We start from the raw sequence: 19,062 nt of genomic DNA, 5'->3' as shown, positions 1-19,062 counted from the left end.
ACAGGCAAATTGCTCTACCCTTCTGCACCTCAGTTTCCTCATCTGAACAACAGGGACAGTAGTGCTTACTAGTACATGTATCATGAGCCTCTTATGTGTTCATTGTCTCCCTTAATCTTTCAACAAGCATTTAAAGTCTGATGTATTTCATGCCTACTTTTCAGTTGGGGAAACAAGTTCAGAGAAAGGAAGTACAATGAATTGAGCCAACTTCAAAGCCTGAGAGAACAATCCTCACGAGACTGGCCTCACTTCAGACATTAGCTATAGACTCAGGGCTTCCCAGAAACACCCTCACTTCAGTTCGCTACAAATTTGGGGTCCCTGTGGCCACCCTGGGGTACAACAATTTACTAGAACAAATTAGGTCAGCACTGCTTATGACGACAGTTTTATGATAGCGAAAGGATACAAATTAAAATCAGTCCAGTAAAGAGACACAGGACAAGGGGTCCAGTCACCTCCCTGAAGAGTCATGGGCACATTACGTCCCCTGGTCACTAAGTGTGACCTTGTGCACAGAGTAAACGAACCAGGGAAGAGTACTGAGCCTTTGGTGCCCAGAGTTTTTACCGGGGCTCAGTCACTGTCCAGCGGCTGACCTTCAGTCTCCAGGGCCTCATCCTTAGTCATCAGTTTCTCCAGAAGTCTGAGCTGACACTGCGTGACCCTCACGCTGCCATCATAGATCACATGTTAGACTGTCCAGTGGCCCAAGCCCCAGGCAAACAAAGGCACTTCTGCAGGGCATTCCAGAGGCCTGGAGGTCACCTCCCAGGAGCCAGGAGCCAAGACCGGACCTCTCTTCTAGTAAAGCGAGTTCACGCAGCCAAGTCATCCGGCACGTGAGTGGCTGAGCTCAGCTTCAACGCAGGCCATTTGGTTTCAGAGCCTTCCTCCCTCTTAACCATTACACCTGGCGTGCCTATGGGTCACCTGGGGATCTTGTTAAAATGCAGATTCTGGCCTGGCCAGCGTGGCTCACTGGTTGAGAGTCAACCTATGAACCAGGAGGTCATGGTTCAATTTCTAGTCAGGGCCCATGCCCAGATTGTGGGCTCGATCCCCAGTGTGGGGTGTGCAGGAGGCAGCCAGTCAATGATTCTCTCTCATCATTGATATTTCTCTCAATCCCTCTCTCTTCCTCTCTGAAATCAACTATATATATATGTATACACACACACACACACACACACACACACACATATATGTATTTTTTTTTTAATGCAGATTCTGAGTCTGTCAGTCTGGGGTGGGGCCTGAGCATCTGTATTTGTAATATCTCCGGGTGACACCGTGCAGGTCTGAGGACCACAGAGTGAATAGAGAGCAGACCCTTCCTCTATTCTCCCAATTTACCCCAGCGTGTCCAGCCTGTGTGTGTGTTTTCTAAGTACATAGAGAGGTCTTCGGAGGGTTTTGACCAGGGAAGTGATATGTTCTGGATAGTGTTTTAAAATATTCCAGCTGTTGAGTGGAGAATGGATTGTAGAAGAGCAAGGGGGAGCAGTGCCCATCTGGGAGGCCATAATGCTAGCCCAGGACCGAGGTGATGGTGGCCTGGACCAGGGAGGTGGCAGGAGGGTTTCAGAGAAGCAACTCAGGGGGCTGTAGCCCTGGAGGCAGAGTCAACAGAACATGCTGGTGAATCAGCTGTGAAGGATCGTCCCCGTCTTGACAAGTGACTTAACTCCTCTGAGCCAGGATTCCTTGTCTGAGATGTCAGTTGCCACCTTTCAGAGCGTTGTGGGAACAAAGGAAATGATGCGTGTAACGTGCTAGCACAGTGCAGGCGTATAGGGAGGGCGCGGGGGATTGCGGCATTGAACCTGGATGTGGGCAGAGGCAGAACTCCAGCCAACTGGTCAGGGGATAGAAGCAGAGACCTGTTCCCCTGGGGTTCTCTGGCAGAGCACAGAGCCCACAGTGGCACCCCCACCCCAGCCTCTCCCCCGGAGAGCTCCCTGAGGCTGCCGAGTCCAGCCGGGCGGTAAACCTTGGCTGGATCTTAAACATTCATCGGGTTCCAGTGACAGCCTTTGAAGACCAGGCCAGCTGCCAGGACTTCTGAGATTTTTGTCCCATTTTCATGGCTGTTTAATGATTTGGGTGCCTTTGGATGGAGCCTCGTTCCAGACAAATCCTCATGGGGGGAGAACATTAGGGGGCTGGGCATTTATCCAACCCCACGTGTCCCTGCAGAGCCTGAGGTAGGTAGTGTGGGAACCGAGCCAGCCAAGGCCCGGTGCAGCCTTCCCTGGTGCCTCAGCTGGCTCTGCAGCAAGGCAAGCACCCGGGTGAGTGTGAGATGAAGGCTCATGCTGGAATACCATCAGAGACCAAGGGCATCCTTTCTGTTCATCACCCCGCCCTGCCGTCACCAGCCCAGAGCTGCCCGTGAGCGGGAGAAGGCTTAGCCTTTAAAACGCCAGGGCCTGCAGGGTAGTGTCACCAGTCTCCATGCATTTCCAGGAAACGTTTTGCTGTAGTGAAGATAGCTGTGGCTTAGGAGTCAGAAAACCGGATTCCCAGAGCTTGGTTGCTGTATCAACCTGAGCAGGACCCATTTTCCATCTTTCAAATGCGTATAATAAATGAACTACCTTAGGGTTGTTCATTCAGTTTTTAACAATAAAGTAGCAAACACATAGACAGAGCTTCCTTCGTGTCAGGCACTGCTCCAAGTATTTCACATGAGTTAGCTCATTTAATCCCCACAGCAACACTATGGTGCAGGAATCATCATTTTATGAAAGAGGAAACTGAGGCAGCAATAGGGTAAGTAGCTTGCCTGAGATCCTGGAGCCAGGATTCAAACTCAGGTTGCCTGAACTCGGAATCTAGGCTCTCAATCTCTGGGTTACATAGCCTCAAATATTTATGAAGCCCCTACTATATTGAGATGCTGGGCTAATTGCTGGAGAAATAGCAGAAAGACAGAAATAATTCATCCATTGTTATGCTGGCATTCTAATTGGGGTGAGACAGACAAAAAAGATAAAGACTTAAATAATAATAGAGTAAGGCAGCAGAGAGGACCTGAGCATTGCTATAAACTGAGAAAGGGCCAGTTGTGCAGAGATAGGGGCTAGGAGCATTCTAGGCAGAGGAATGGCAAGTGCAAAGGCCCTGGGGTGATGGTGGCCTGGATTATTTTGTTCGAAGAAGAGAAAGAAGGCCAATGAGGTCAGAGCAGTAAGTAGGAGTTATGGTAAGGAGCTTAGATGATAAATATTTATTGAGCCCCTACTATGAAGGCTGCTAGGTACTGGGGAAACAGAAGGGAACAAGACAGATGTGCCTCCCGCCTTCATAAAGGATGCGGACATGTGTGCAAGGACACTCAGCACTTAGCAGATGCTCAGTGGGTGTGATCTTCCGTTTTCTCCTGTTTGTAACTGGACATGAAAACTGATTCCCTGGGTCCCTTCCTAACCCCCACTCCCATGTTAAAAGAGAACAGGACGTAGCATATAATGACAGTCATTTCTAGAGATGGCCGTAGGCAAGAAGGGCATTATTTACCAGAAAAAATAAACCTTTGGGTGAAGGATAAGCAGAGTGAGTGAAAGGACACGGCCTTCCCTCTGTCTTTAGAAGAAGGGGCCCCACATTGGCAGGGAGGGAGGGTTTTGGGGGCTTAACTGCTGGCCACTCCCTTTAGGATCCTGAGTTACAGAGCAGGCCCAGGAATGGTGTCCACTGGCTTGGTGCCAACAATGGTCCCCATTATGGCTCTGCCTTCGGATTTTATCCTGCTTGATTTTACTGGGGCCGGAGAAGCAAAGGGGAGTTGGATGGGGTCCCCGTCCATCCTTGTTGAGGGTCACCTTAGCCTCTCAGTGGCCTCTTTGGTAAGGAGTGGCCAGGACATTTAAGAGATGCTTGGCCCTGCCCGGTTTGGCTCAGTGGATAGAGCGTCAGCCTGCGGACTGAAGGGTCCCAGGTTCGATTCCGGTCAAGGGCATGTACCTTGGTTGTGGGCACATCCCCAGTAGGGGGTGTGCAGGAGGCAGCTGATTGATGTTTCTCTCATCGATGTTTCTAACTCTCCCTTTCCCTTCCTCTCTGTAAAAAATCAATAAAATATATTTTGAGAGAGAGAGAGAGAGAGAGGGAGGGAGGAGAGAGAGAGAGAGAGATGCTTGGACAACCATACGATAAAATGAGGTTTCTCTGCTTCAAGAAGTATTCCTAAAATCCAACGTGTCCCCAAGGATTGACAATGAGGCAAGTCATTCTTTTCTAAGTTATTGCGTGTGATTTGGAAAAGAAGTCAAAAGGGAAATTGAGGAGAGCAGGAATTCTGTGGTAGCTCTTCTCCCCACAAGTAATAAGAACCAACCTTTGTTCCAGTCACTGTGCCGAGCATATCGCAATTGGTCCTCCTGAGGGAGGTACTGGCATTCTCCCCACTTTACAGAGGAGTTAACTGAAGCTCAGAGAGCGCAAGTGACTTGCTAAAAGTCGCTGTACTAGTTAAGAAGAGGCTAGCTGCTGTAACAGGTCAGCCCCCAAGGTTTTGTGGTTTAACACAATAGAAGCTTTGTCCCTTTTACGAGTGACCCAGACCCCTTCCATCTCGTGGCTCTGCCACCTTCCCAGGCCTTGGAGCGTTTCCCCTCCAGCTGGTGAATGGGTGAGAGAGAGAGTTGAGGATTGAATGGGAAATGTTAAAGGGCCGCGCCTGGAAGTTATTCACATCACTGCTACTTCCCTCAGGCTCTATTGGCTACAGCTCCCTGCAAGGAAGGCTGGACAGTGTAGTCTAGCTGCTTGCCCAAGAAGAGAAGGCTTTGGTGACAACACAGCCACGGGTGCCACAGGTATCCAGGCGGGCAAATAAAAGAGCCAGCCTGGACCCTGAACTAATTTGCTCCGCTGCCACCCTGAGTGGCTGTTGCCTATAAGTTCATGATAGGTATCAACATGGGTGGTCCCACACCATCTAATTCCAGGTTTGTGGAATTCAGCCCAACTAGAGCTGTCCCTCCAACAAATTCACCAAATACCTTTTGTCTGGCAAGCCTCAGGTCCCTGCTACCATAGAAAAGTAGTTATACCAGTGGTTGTCAGCCAGGATGATTATCTCCCCCAGCAGACTCTTGGCAATGTCTGGAGGCAGTTTGGGTTGTCACAGCTCAGGGATGCCATTGCCATCAAGTGAGTGTAGGCCAGGGCTGCTGCCCAACATCCTGCCATGCACAGGACAGCCCCACAACGGAGAATGTCGGTGGTGCTGAGGTGGACACCCCTGAGCGAGAGCCTCCTGGAGTTTGCAGGGATGGGCGGTGACCTCGGCAGCTCTGAAAGGCAGGTTGGCTTGGCTGGGAGCCAGTGGCTTTTGTTATGTTCCTGTTTGAGGCTTGTTTATTCTCTTTGTGGCGTTTTAACCGCTCATCATTCCCAGGGGTTCCTCTTCAGCTGCCTGAATGGGCAGAACTTGGAGGCAGAGCCAGTAGTGAATTCCTGCTCGTCTGGGTAGATTTTTCAGAAGACTTCCCTGTTTCTGCCCATAAGAATTTGGGCAGACAGAAACATCTGGCTCTGCAAACAGGCCCCGTCTCCCAGGTGGTGGGGCCTGGGCGGGGAGACTAGCCAGCTCAGCGGAAGGTGGGGTGGGAGCCCTCTTGGGAAGAGGGGTGCAGTATTTTTAAGTCAGATCTCTACTTCTTGCCAACCTTGTGGCTTATGGGTGCATGTGGTGATATGAAGGGGATACATGGGGAAAAGGGGGCTGATGACCTTTAGTATTGTTATTATATATATATATATGTTTGTGTGCTGTATCTAGGTATATAAATTGTGTGTGTGCATCTGTGTATATGTATGTATATATCTCTATCCTCTGTTGATAGCATCCAAAATATTTTTTTTCCTGCAAGTTGTTCTTTTCACTTAATATATCTTGCCCATTTTTCCATATCAGCATATATGTATTTGTTCTCCAATATTCGTTGAGTGAACAGATTAGACGGAGTCCTGGTTTCATCAGGCTCATATTTGAACGTAGGAAGATAGACAACAGTAAACAAAGAAAATAACTGAATGATGTTAAATGCTAAGGAAAAAACAGCAGCAGGGGGAGGGGAGTGTGAATGGTAGGTAAGGGTTGCCATTTTTTAAAAGGTGGCCGGGGAAGGCCTCACAGAGAATGTGACATTTGAACCAACATGTGAGAGAGGTCAGGAATGTGCTCTGGGTTTTTGTGGAAAGTGTGTTGTAGCCACAGGGAATGGCAAGTGCAAAGGCCCCTCCATGGGGGAGGCAGTAAGGAGGTCAGTGTGGCTGATGTGGAGTGCAGATCCCCCTAAGTATTTTTTAAATATGTTTTTATTGATTTCAGAGAGAGGAAAGGAGAGAGAGAGAGAGATAGAAACATCAGTGATGAGAGAGAATCATTGATTGGCTGCCTCCTGCACGCCCCTCACTGGGGATCTGAGCCTGAAACCTGGGCATGTGCCCTGACCGGGAATCGAACAATGACCTCCAGATTCATGGGTCAATGCTCAACCACTGAGCCACGCCAGCCGGGCCCTGTAAGTATTTTTAATGGTGCATGATATTCCATTAAGCCCATGAGTTGAAGAACAATTTATCTAGTCAGTCCCCTGTTGGTAACATTGGGGTTAATCCCCGTTATTTGCAGTTACAAACACTATTGGACTGAGCATCCACGCTCATGTCTCTGCTTATGTGCCCAAGTGCACCGTGGGCTAAAATCCTAGCAGTGGAACTGTTTGGTTAAAGCATCTATGTTTGTCGATTTTGATAGCTATTTCAAAATTTGCAATTCCAAAAAGTGACACGGTTGTTTACTATTTTGTGTCTTCTTGAAGCATGCAATTGAAACAAATGACTTGGGCCAATGTTTTGGCCCTCCTGTGGCCCAGAGAGGCCCCAACTCCTGTCCCCTTCAAAGGATTCTTGTAAGGGTGAATTAAGCAAGCTTTGAAAATTAAGTGCTCAACAACTACGAGGCGATTTTTTTAATCATTCTTTTTACCTTGAAATTTTTTTGAGTTTTAATTATGCATTATGTAATCTTTCAAACATAAGGAAATGTACAGAAAAAAAATCACAGGCAGCCATGGACGCTTCTGACACCCCTCCCCCCCTCAGATCTGCTTCAGATTTTATTACAGTTTGTATTTCTTAGTTGGCATAGGCAAAGGAGCTCCGCATTGGTTGCTGGCTTCCAAAACCTGGGTGTGAAATTTTTGTTAACTAAAATGAGTGAAAAAGTAATAAAATGAGTGGGAACGCAAGATGCTGTAACCATTTTGGAAAATAATATGCCATTGTCTTATGAAGTTAAACACACATTTACCTTACAAACCAGCAACTCCAATCCAAGGTAAATACTCAAGAGGAATGAAAACATGTTTACAAAAAATTATGTACACATATGTTTCTAGAAGCGTCATTTGTAATAGCCAAAAATGGAAACAATACAAATGTTCATCAACTTGCGAATGGATCAACAAATTGTGATAGAGCCATACCTTCGAGCACTACCCAGCAGTAAAAAAGAAGAAAATATTAATACACATACACATGGATAACCTAAAAAAAAACATTGTGGAATTGACTATATTCTGTATGATTCTATTTTTATGGAATTCTAGAAAAGGCAAAAAAGTATAGGACAGAAAGCAGCCGATCTGTGACTGCCTGCGGGGAGGGCCTGCTTGGATGGGAGGGATGGAGGAGTAAGGGGCAGGAGGGAATTGTTTTAGGGGGAGAACTATATCTTGAGTGTGGTGGTGGATACACATGTGTATAAAATGATTATAACTCATCCAGTTGTATACTTAGAGTGGATGGATTTTATTCTATGTAAATAATACTTCAGAAAACAAAATCGAGGGGAAATGTTACGAAAATGAAACGCGTGGTTGTGATTTTCATTGGCAGTTCTCTGATGACTCGTGGTGTGAGGCATCTTTTATGGGGAAGGAGCAGCGGCATGTGTGCCCATTGGTCCAAAGGAGACCCTTTGTTTCGTGTTGTGACAGACCAAACATCAGGGTGCTGGACCCTTCTGTTCGGGCCAGGACAGCGGCTCTGGCCACGTGTGGTTTGGTTGTCGTGGGATAAACCCACTGGGAGCTCCTTGCCGTCTCTCCCGATAGCTGGCGTGTTCTCTCCGTGTTCAGTGGTTCACCAAGTGCCCTTCCTGTATAGGATCCAGCAGCCGGGGGCCAGCCCGTACACTGCGTAGCCACACAGACCTGGACATTTATGTTTCTGTGGCATACAGAAGCAAGTGGAGGCTATAGAAGTAGGAAATTGAGCCTATTGTTTGCTTGGGTTTTAAAATCCCAACATTTTAAAAAGAAACTTTAAAAAAAAAAACCTGAAAGAATTGTTCAGTCGACACCTATGTTCCTACCACCCAGATTTTGCAATAAAATGTTGCCATTTTCTTATCACACATCTATCCATCCCTCTATTTACCTCTCAGTTCATTTTTTTCATGCATTTCAAGGTCAGTTGCAGATATAAGTCCCATTTGTTTGTTTTTTAAAGTTGACTTTTTTGTTGAAGTGTAACATACATATGTACAGAAAATCATTACGCAGGCATGATTGATGAAGGCATTGACCACTAGTGATTAAGTCGATCTCCTGCCCTCTCCTTTCTCCAGAGATTGGGTGTTGGAGCTGAAAGTGCCAACCCTCTCATCACGCCTTGGTTTTTCTGGCAACCAGTCTCCATCCTGAAACTATCTGGAGACCACAGCCACCAGCATCTTATTAGCATACAGAAGATAATCGTATCCCTCCTAAGATTCCAAGGGTCCTAGAAGCTCTCGTGTCATGAACAAGGGACTAAGACCAAATATAACAGAAGGTGATCCTATCACTCAGGAAATTACAAGGCTTTTAGGAGCTCTGTTGTCAGGAAGTGGGGGTAAATACCAGATATTTATATTTTTGCTAGAGGCCCGGTGCACAAATTCATGCACAGGTGGGGGTCCCTCGGCCTGGCTGGCAATCGAGGCCTATTGGGGGGCCGGCTGGCCAGGGGGAGGGACTACGGGAGGTTGGCCAAGTGGGGGAGGGGCCGTGGGAGGTTGGCTGGCCGGCCGCGGGAGGTTGGCTATGGGAGTGCACTGACCACCAGGGGGCAGCCCCTGCATTGAGCATCTGCCCCTAGTGGTCAGTGCGCATCATAGCAACTGGTCAACCAGTTGTTCCAGTCGTTCAAGTCATAACGGTCACTTAGGTTTTTATATATATAGATTATGTCACATAGCCATGCCCACTCATTTACATATTATCTGTGGCTGTTTTCTGTTACTCTGGCAGAGTAGTTGTGACCGAGACTATAGCCTATATTTACTATTTGACCCTTTATGGAAAAAGGCTGCCTATCCATGCCCTAAAGTAACACCTCTGGGCTCTCTTTTATTATTTAATTGATTCTCTTCTATCCTTTATTCACTCCTCCCAGGGAAAACTGACTTATCTGATTGGGCACCTGGTGAGTTTGTACGTACAGGACCATGGACCTCTGCTGGATGAGATTAAGGTGTTAAAGGTCTCCCGGCTCCTCCTCTCTCTGGGACCTACCTGCACACAATAAGCAGCATTCTCTGTCACTCCGTTAGTGAGCCTGCTGGCCAGGCTTCACCCTGCAGGTCAGAGAAGTTTAATTCAAGGAGAGCACATAGTGGGGTCAGGCTCCTTTCTACAATCCGACTAAACCAGCAAAATCCAACTGATTTTTTTTTCCCATTGATTTTTTCAGAGAGAGGAAGCGGGGGGGAGGGGGAGAGAGAAACATTGATGGATCACCCCTATGCGCGCCAACAGGGCTCAAACCTGCATCCTAGATATGTGCCCTGACCGGGAATTGAACCTACAACCTTTTGGTGCACAGGATGGAGCTTAACCAACTGTGCCACACCAGCCAGGGCCCAACTGATATTTTGATTTGTATCTAACCTGACTGCACCTGAGAATCACCAGGGGAACATTTGAAAAACATCCAGTCCCTCACCCCCTAAACCAATCAACAGAATCTCCTGGGGTAAGATCCCAGCACTGGTATTTTTAAAAAGTCTTCTAAGTCTCAACCAAAAAAAATCTAGGAGGCAATAATCGAACAAAAAGCATTTGTTTGGGATCAAAGGAATTGCAATTCTTGGAACACCAATTAAGACAGAAGCCCAGCCGAAGCCGGTTTGGCTCAGTGGATAGAGCGTTGGCCTGCGGACTGAGGGGTCCCAGGTTCGATTCCGGTCAGGGGCATGTACCTTGGTTGCGGGCACATCCCCAGTGGGGGGTGTGCAGGAGGCAGCTGATCGATGTTTCTCTCTCATCGATGTTTCTAGCTCTCTATCCCTCTCCCTTCCTCTCTGTAAAAAATCAATAAAGTATATTAAAAAAAAAAAAAAAAAGACAGAAGCCCAAATAGTGTTCCCTCCTGCAGGAGAGGGGCCCAGGGTTTTTATGAGAAAAAAAGGGAAGAAAATGAGGTAAGTTGTTTTAAAGAAGAGTTCATTGGTGCAAGATAAGGTAAAGTTAGATTCCTTCTTCACAGGTTGGCTTGAGATTCAGTCATTAGGAAAAGGGCTAGATTTAAACTTCATTGATTGGTTGGCGATTTGGTAATCACAAGGTCTAAATTTCATCAGTCCTTAAAAACAGGGTATTTTCTCCCTAGGTGGTCTGGCTCAGTAGACAGAGCGTTGGCCTGTGGACTGAAGGGTTGTGCGTTTGATTCCAGCCAAGGGCACCTGCCTTGGTTGCAGGCTCTATCCCTGACCCAGGTCAGGGTGCATGCTGGAGGCATCCAGTCGATGTGACTCTCTTGAATTGATGTTTCTCTCTATCTTCCTCCCTTCCACTCTCCCTAAAAATCAGTGGGAGCCCTGACTGGTTTGGCTCAGTGGATAGAGCGTCCGCCTGCGGACTCAAGGGTCCCGGGTTCAATTCCGGTCAAGGGCATGTACCTTGGTTGTGGACACATCCCCAGTAGGGGGTGTGCAGGAGGCAGCTGATCGATGTTTCTCTCTCATCGATGTTTCTGACTCTCTATCCCTCTCCCTTCCTCTCCGTAAAAAAATCAATAAAATATAAAAAAAAAATCAGTGGAAAAATATCGTTGGGTGAGGATTAACAAACAAACAAAAAAAAAAACAGGATATTTTCATTCTTACTGACTTCTTGGAATGAGCAGTTTAGTCAAGTTCAGAAGATAAAGAAAATAAGATGTGAAGGGCAGTTTCTCTGAACTGGCTACTCTGGCTCTATTTTAATATGACTCCACTCACGTCACCTTTCACACGGTGGTTTTCACGTTCATGGTATTTTTACTTTATATTCTCAGTTATTTCTCAATTATTTTAGAAGATGGAAGGGGAAGATTTGACTGATTATCCCCGTAAAGCTTCAATAGGTATCTTGTAACTAGTTCTGAGGAGAACATTTCCCCCAAGCAACACCAGCATCTCTAAAACAAATGTACAAAGACGACCCTCACTCAGATGTGTCAGTTTTGGCCGTTCTTGTAAAAACAAGCACATTACTTTATAGCCACACGTTAAATGCATCCTCCAAGACGGCGTGATTCACACACAGATCTGCAAGTGATTCTTCAAACCATATGTCGGCTTCCTCCACGCAGGTTCCACGTGGCTCCGTTCCCACACACGGGCGTACAGCAGTGATCCAGCTGTGGTCCAAAGGAGCCTTAAAAGAATTTCCAACCTTGACTTCTGTGTCTGGAGGAAGGAGAGACAGATTTCATTCCTAAGCCACGGCCACCTTTCTCAGGGGCTCCTTCCCTCCACTTCCCAATTTTCTCTTACCCTGAATTTGTTTTGGAATTTCATCTCCTTGTTTTGGCCCAAGGAGATAATGGTACTTTTCTTATAAATACCGTCACTGTGTAGGTTAAACACATACGTGCTATCTAAGTGTCAGGTGCTGTTATTATTTTGTTCATATCGATAGTCCCTAAACATAAGACAGCTTCCTTGTCTGCTGCTTGCTTGAAAAAGGCAGCCATCCATTCAGACACTGGAGGCAAACCTGACCATACCCGGCCCTAGAGAGACGGTGTGAGGGTCTCCATGGCACCTGCGTGAGGGATTCTTGAGGGCCATTGACTGTTGGCACCTCTTGTCTTACATGCTGGCTTGAGGATCAGACTCCCTTTCAGTGCACATGGCACAATACCTATCTCCTCCTAACCTTGTCCTGATCACACGGCAGGGTCAAGGGAAGAGGGGGATGGGTAAGACTTCTTTCCGAGGTGGGAGAAGGAAAAATGATGCTGACCTTTGAGTTTCTTTCCTGTGGTGCCACGTTGACCTGAAGCCCTTAACATCTTAACCCTCTAAGCCTCTAAAATGGGGATGTAAATAGTACCTCCCCTAGCAGGATTGTGGTTTGGATTAAGTAAAAAAATATAGCTAAAGTACTTTGCTCAGTGCCTCGTTTACAGAACTCAGGATTCACTATGGCTGCTCTTTAATTATTATAATACTGTTATCTAAATTGTCATTTTGACTCTTGGAAGGAATAACATGGAGAAAAAAGTTCTGTCCGAGCAGCTGCTATGAATCACACAATGAGCCAAAAGAGCTTAAAAAACATCACCCTTAAGTCACGGATGAAATTTCTTAGAGCCACAGAAATGTCATAGCTAAAAGGGGCCTTCAAACCTACCGGCACTCACCCGTTGTATAAATGGGGACCCGGAGGCTCTGGGGAGGGATCTGATCTACCTTGTTTTGAAGAAAAACCTGAAATAGCTTCTAGGTTTCAGAGAAGGAAAAAGAGGGAGAGTTGTCGTTAGGGGAGGTTTTGTAGAAGTTGAAGAATGGGTGCCACCTTTGTTGGGGTAAGTCAGAGGCGGCCTGTGGGGAGGGGAGGGGAGGGGCGGGCAGGAAACGGATGTGTAGACTGCTTGGGGCTCCTTCAAGGGTCGAGATAACCAGTGAACATCCTGATGAGTGTGGGGGTCCCTCCGTGGTGAGGAACTAGGGAGACTGTGAATCAGCCCAGGGTGGGCTTTGCTGGCTTAGTGCATCCAGCACCCAGGAGGTGGATTACGGGGGACAGCCATGATCAGGGGCGCCCTGCACGGGGCCGTCAGGCTCAGAGCCGCAGAGGGGACATCACCTTGTGAACCAAACGTGCAAAATGGGGAGCTGTCTCATGGGCTCCCATCGGTAACGTTTTTTTCCCTTTTAATTTGCAGTGTTTATCACACCCACACGCCAAGTCATCCCGCTTCCCTTCCAGAATCATCTTGGCAAACTAAATTAGCAAGCCAAAGAGTTTAGCTCTGAGAGGGAAGAACAAATTCATTTTTGCGGCAAATATCAACATGTGAAAGACTCAACTTGCCTCTGACTCACTGGGGCAACTGGATCTTGCCTGGAGCGGTGAATGCTCTCCCTGCGCCCCGCAGGCCCTGTTCTCCCGCCTGATAGCAGCCCCTTAGAGCAGTGTCTCTCGTTGGAGTGGGGGTGGGGGGTTATGCTCCCCGGGGACATTGGGCAAAGTCTGAAGATACATTTGGTTGTTGCAACTGGGGAGGGCTGTTAATGGTATCTGGTTGGCAGAGGCCAGATGTGCTGCTAAACTTCCTGCGATGCTCAGAACAGCCCCTCACCGCCCAGGACGGTCTGGCCTAGAATGTCAGTAGTGCTGAGGATGGGAAACCCCATGCTAGAGGGTGGACGTGAAGATTAAGTTAATCCACGTGGCCTGCTTAGCCCTGGGCCGTGCACATAGTAGGGCTTAACAAAGCAGTGTCACTCTCCGTGCTTCCTCAAAGCCCGGTCACACCGTGATATCCCCGGGCTCTGCGAAGGAGTAAAGGGTGTTTGCCCTTCACCTAATGGCTCAGTTCCACCGTACTTTCTGAAGTTCTTGTATCTGTCAGGTGGTCACAGTCCACTAAGTTAATTTAAATGACCGCAGGTGGGGAAACCAGATGATCACGTTCAGTCGAAGAATGTCTAAATCCATGAATAGGATGTAGGTTCTTAGAGAACGTGTGAGGAGCCCTCTTCCTGGGATTTGTGCATGACTTTGTGACATCTCTTCTGACTGTTTAGACGCCTGTTGCCACTCTCTGATGGTACACACTGCTGGGAAGGTGCTTCCAGATGACTAAGGTACATTGGAGCATGTACATTGTCATACATATAGTGACTATAGTAAGAGGAATCAGTCCCCTGTCACAGCCAGTGGGGACATTTGGGGGGCCTTACAACAAAATGTCTGGGTGTGATTGTTTCTGAAGAGGATTGTAGGGGCCTCGTTATGAGGAACGTGCTTCCTTTGCAGGTTATTTGCTGCAAATACTGCGAGTTTTAGTACCAGCTAGCTGGGTGACTCGGTTTCCTTACGGATAAAGTGGAGGGGGCAGGGTGTCTGGCCCACTGTTGCTGGGCCCCTTTCTGTCTTCTACAAGTAGCCAGTCCCCAGAATGTTCAGTGATGGCAAACCTTGATATTCTCCCAGTTAGCTTTTATCATAGACGTCATTGGTTTTTTTCAGCTTCAGCGTATTATAATTTGCATTTTGAATGTTTGCTTTCTCAAAGACTTTCAAAGTTGCCAACTGACTTGCCGTAACTTGACCAAGGGACTCGCGAGTGCGGAGCCCGCCAGTTACCTCGGACTGGGACGGCCACAGCTGCTTCCTGGCAGAAAGGCGGACTCAGAAGCTCCCCACTTTTCCCGGCCACGTGACTCGCCACGCACTTTGCAAATGGGGATACGGAGCGTAGGATATAACTTCCTTTTAGTCTTCTTCCCCTTCTGGCAACTTAGATGTAGATTCTCTAACAGTTATTTTTTTCCTGTTTCCTTTCCATCACAACATGCACTGGTGAGAAGTTTAAACTGTACATACTAACCTAACAAAAGCGAAAGTTCCCTGTTTTCCTCCCTAGAGAGAGCCACTCTTAAAGAGTTTGGTGAACATTCCTCCAGATACTGCTTTCTATATATTAGTATGTTTTTAGCAAAACGAGATTGTGTTGACATACATTGCTTTGCAACTTGCTTTTGTCTCCTAGCAATAGGTCTTGGAAGATTTTTCCATTTGTATATATAGGTCTGTGTCATTTTTAACTGTGACATTGGTTTCCATGGTATTGTTACATCAGAAATTACCTAATTAGTCCCCGCCAGGCCTAGTCTGGGTGCCTCCCAAATCTAATCCTAAAACAATGACTCGTGCGGGCAAGCTACTAGGAAGGGGATCCCAGGAAGCACTGGCAAGCGAGTGGGGAAGGGAGGCAGGAAACCGAGGCAGTTCTTTTGAGTGTGTAACTGCAGCTCAGGGGCCCCAAGACCACCCTCAGGTTCAGTGCTGTGATAGACGATGGAAGGACTCACGAAACTCAGAAGAGTTGTTAGACTCGTGGTTACCATTTATTACAGCAAAAGGGTCCAGACTAATATCAGCAAAGGGAAAGGCGTGAGGGCAGAGTCCCGGAGGGCCCAGACAGGAGCTTCCACTCGTCCTCTCCAGTGGCGTCCTGTGGACAGCAGTTCATTCTCCCTGTAACAGTGTTGGCAACACACTCAGTCCCGCCCACCGGGGAAGCTCACTCAGGCCCTGGTGTCCACATAGGCATGGCTGCCCGTCCAAGTGGCTTCATCTAGTCTCCCGCCCCTTCCAAGGTCAAGTTGATATCGAGTGGCCCAAGCCCCCCCCCTCCCTGCCTCCCCATAAATCACCTGTTAGCACAGACTGGGGGCCCAGGCAGAGAGCCATGGGGGCTTGTGGTAGGGCACCGACCACAGAAGCTGCAGGTGGCCTGCAGGGCGGGCTGAGGGGGTGGGTTAGGGCATCAACAGCCTGGGCCACACTTCCTCATGGACATTTTTGTTATTTCCGTTTTTCATTCTTATAAACAATATTCTGGAGCAGGGATCAGCAAAGGTTTCATAAAAGGCCAGGCAGTAACTGTTTTCAAATTTGGGCCACATGGTCTCTGTTGAAACTACTCAGCTGTGGGGCTGCTGTGTGAAGGCAGCCGGCGGACAGCTGTGAACAAGCGGGCTTCACGGGGTCCCAATAAAACTCACAAAAATCAGGTGGCAGCCAGATTTGCCTTGGGGGCTCTGGTTCGCCAACCCCTGCTGCAGAAACGTGGTAGTGTATCTTCATCCATTTGGGCAGATCATTCTGTGGGGTAAATCCCTAGAAGTAGAATTGCTGGATCACGGATTATGACATTTTTATTTTGCGCAGATACTGTGAACTTCCCTCCAAAGTTGAACCAACTTCCTCTTTCACCAACAATGCATGATTAGTGTTAGAGATTTCCTTTCTTAAAACCCTCACCCCAGGGAAGCAAAACCCGTACTGATTTACTAAGATGCTTCTGCATTTTCATTTGAACGTTGGGGAGGCAGAGGAAGAGGGAATATTTTGCCCCAATGGGAGAAAACCAGATGGAGCCTGAAATGGTCTCATATATCTTGCTAAAATGATAATAATATCTTGCTTTAGATTTGAGGTCCACAGAGAAGGGGACTCTGATAACTTCTTCTTATTTGGTGAAATCAAACCTTGCACTGCCCACCAGGTGTGGTTCAAAACAGTCCTGAGTGTTGCCTATTCAAAAACAATTTTTTTCAAATGCATCAGAAAGCTCCTTAGCAAAAGATTCCATGCCTAACTTTCATGAAAATGAAGTCCACCTATGCATACTGAGCATTTTGCCAAATGTACAAAAAATATACATGGTCCAATTTTTGTCCATGGAGCGGACAGGTACGGGAGGGACACTCTTGACCGAGGCGTGTAGCGTTTCACTTAGCCTCGTTCACTCAGCTTAGTTCACTCTAGGTCTTTCGGTTTTTAGACAATGGATGAGGTTTTTGTTCTTGTTCTCTCTCTTCCCCCTCCCCCCCCCCCCCCCCATTTTTATCATTTGGAATTTCTGATGTGAACCCCACAGGGGAGAACAGAGGCTCGTTAGCGTTCAAGCTCTGTTTGGGGCTGCATATTTTAGCCGGTTTATTTGATAATGGCTTCCCTCCTGGGATGCAGCCTGCCTCTGTTGGGCTCACGCTGGGTGAAGCTGTGATATTTCCCGTTCTGGAGTCCTTCATTTATAACAGCCGCGGCCTGCTTTCCCAGTAGCGAGATGGCACGCCTGGGCTACCCACATGCAGATGAAGAATTAGGCGGAACTTGGCTGGGAAGATAAATCAAGCTAACTATCTCATTAGGCTTGAAAGACACAAATTAAGCTTGCATTGGAATTAACAGGAAAGCTTTCCAAAGAGACATCCAGTACAGCCAGGGATGAAGGAACTGCCGCAGCCGTTTCTCTCAGGAAACTTGCCTCTGTTGCCTGGAACAGAGCGAACACAAAGTCTCTTTTCACAAAGGTCCAGAGACGGAGACGGATGCAGAATTGTGCACGGAAACCTGTGTAATTTCTGTTAACCAGTGTCACCCCAATAAACTCAATAAAAAGGGGGAAAATAAATAATATTTAAAAGGATCAACAGAAAATGTGGACGTGAAATAGCTGTGCATTAAATGAGTGCTTACTGTGTGCTAGGTAGGCACTGCGTGCTGAGAGTTTTACATGCATTATCTCATCGAAACCTCGAAAGGTAAGGTACTATTAAGATTGCGATTGAACCAACAGGAAACTGAGTTTCAGAGCGGTTCCCTCACTTGCCTCGGGGTCCCAGAGCTGGTCACCTCGCTTGCCTCGGGGGTCCCAGAGCTGGTCACCTCGCTTGCCTCGGGGTCCCAGAGCTGGTCACCTCGCTTGCCTCGGGGTCCCAGAGCTGGTCACCTCGCTTGCCTCGGGGTCCCAGAGCTGGTCACCTCGCTTGCCTCGGGGTCCCAGAGCTGGTCACCTCGCTTGCCTCGGGGTCCCAGAGCTGGGCACCTCGCTTGCCTCGGGGTCCCAGAGCTGGTCACCTCGCTTGCCTCGGGGTCCCAGAGCTGGTCACCTCGCTTGCCTCGGGGTCCCAGAGCTGGTCACCTCGCTTGCCTCGGGGGTCCCAGAGCTGGTCACCTCGCTTGCCTCGGGGTCCCAGAGCTGGTCAAATGATGGCCAGGACTCCCGTGGGATGCCTGGCCCTTGGCCCACAGCTAAGCCTAGTGGTTCTCATCTGGAATGGCCTGACCCCCGGCCCCCAGGGGATATTTGGCCACGTCTGGAGTCACTTTGGGTTGTGGGAGGGGTGCTACTGGCATCTAGCAGGTAGGGGCCTGAGGTGCCGCTACACCTCCCCGTGTACAGGTCAGGCCCCACAACCAAGAATTATCCAGCCCCAATGTCATCAGTGTTGTGGCTGAGAAACCCTGGTGTCACTGCTCAGCTGGACTCGGGGACGGTGACCGTCCCACCAGGACGGTCTGGTACTCGAGCTCTGCAGGCAGCATGGCAACCGGACAGAGTTCCAAGCTGCGTATCTCAGGGGCAGCTGTCCAGCAGCCAGTGCGAGGCGGGGCGAGGGGGTGGGGCAGGACATGCCTGGCCTGGGGAGAAGCAGGAAGCCCTTGCCAAGCCCAGTGCCCCTGCAGCAGAGCCTGTGGGAGAAGAGCTGAGGGAATCGGGAGTTCTCACCATTCAAAGACACAGACAGGGTCCTGAAGGCCCGGACCCCGGGTCTGCCGCTGAGGAATGTGTAGACTAATGGCCTGTCTTGTTCCTGCCTCCTCTTCTGTCCCCCTCCTCCTCTTGCCTCGTCCCCCCTAGTGTTCGGGCACAACATGAAGAGCAGCAACGACTTCATCGGGAGGATTGTCATCGGCCAGTACTCTTCGGGCCCCTCGGAGTCCAACCACTGGCGGCGGATGCTCAACACCCACCGCACGGCCGTGGAGCAGTGGCACAGCCTGCGGTCCCGGGCCGAGTGTGACCGCGTGTCTCCTGCCTCGCTGGAGGTGACCTGAGGCTGCAGGGAAGGTACCGGTCAGATGTAAAAAGAAAAAAAAAAAGAAAAAGAAAATTTAAGACAAAAAAATGTGTCATCGTGTCATCTACCTATTACATCCACACACACACACTCACACACACACACACACACACACACACACACACACA

The 19,062-nt window shown here is 48.4% G+C and overlaps 1 protein-coding gene across 1 annotated transcript in view; it reads left to right on the top strand.

The window, feature by feature from the left end:
* Positions 1-19,010, top strand: part of SYT17 (synaptotagmin 17) — a 68,706-nt gene extending 49,696 nt beyond the window's left edge. The window contains exon 7 of the mRNA XM_054714777.1: positions 18,715-19,010. Within this exon, the coding sequence (XP_054570752.1) occupies positions 18,715-18,911 (197 nt within the window). The 3' untranslated portion in view covers positions 18,912-19,010. The remainder of the gene's footprint in view (positions 1-18,714) is intronic.
* Positions 19,011-19,062: the final 52 nt, after the last annotated feature.

Source organism: Eptesicus fuscus, chromosome 4 (assembly GCF_027574615.1).
Source record: "Eptesicus fuscus isolate TK198812 chromosome 4, DD_ASM_mEF_20220401, whole genome shotgun sequence".
NCBI lineage: Eukaryota > Metazoa > Chordata > Mammalia > Chiroptera > Vespertilionidae > Eptesicus > Eptesicus fuscus.
The sequence above is the reverse complement of the archived record's forward strand: the minus strand, read 5'-3'. Positions and strand labels throughout refer to the sequence as shown.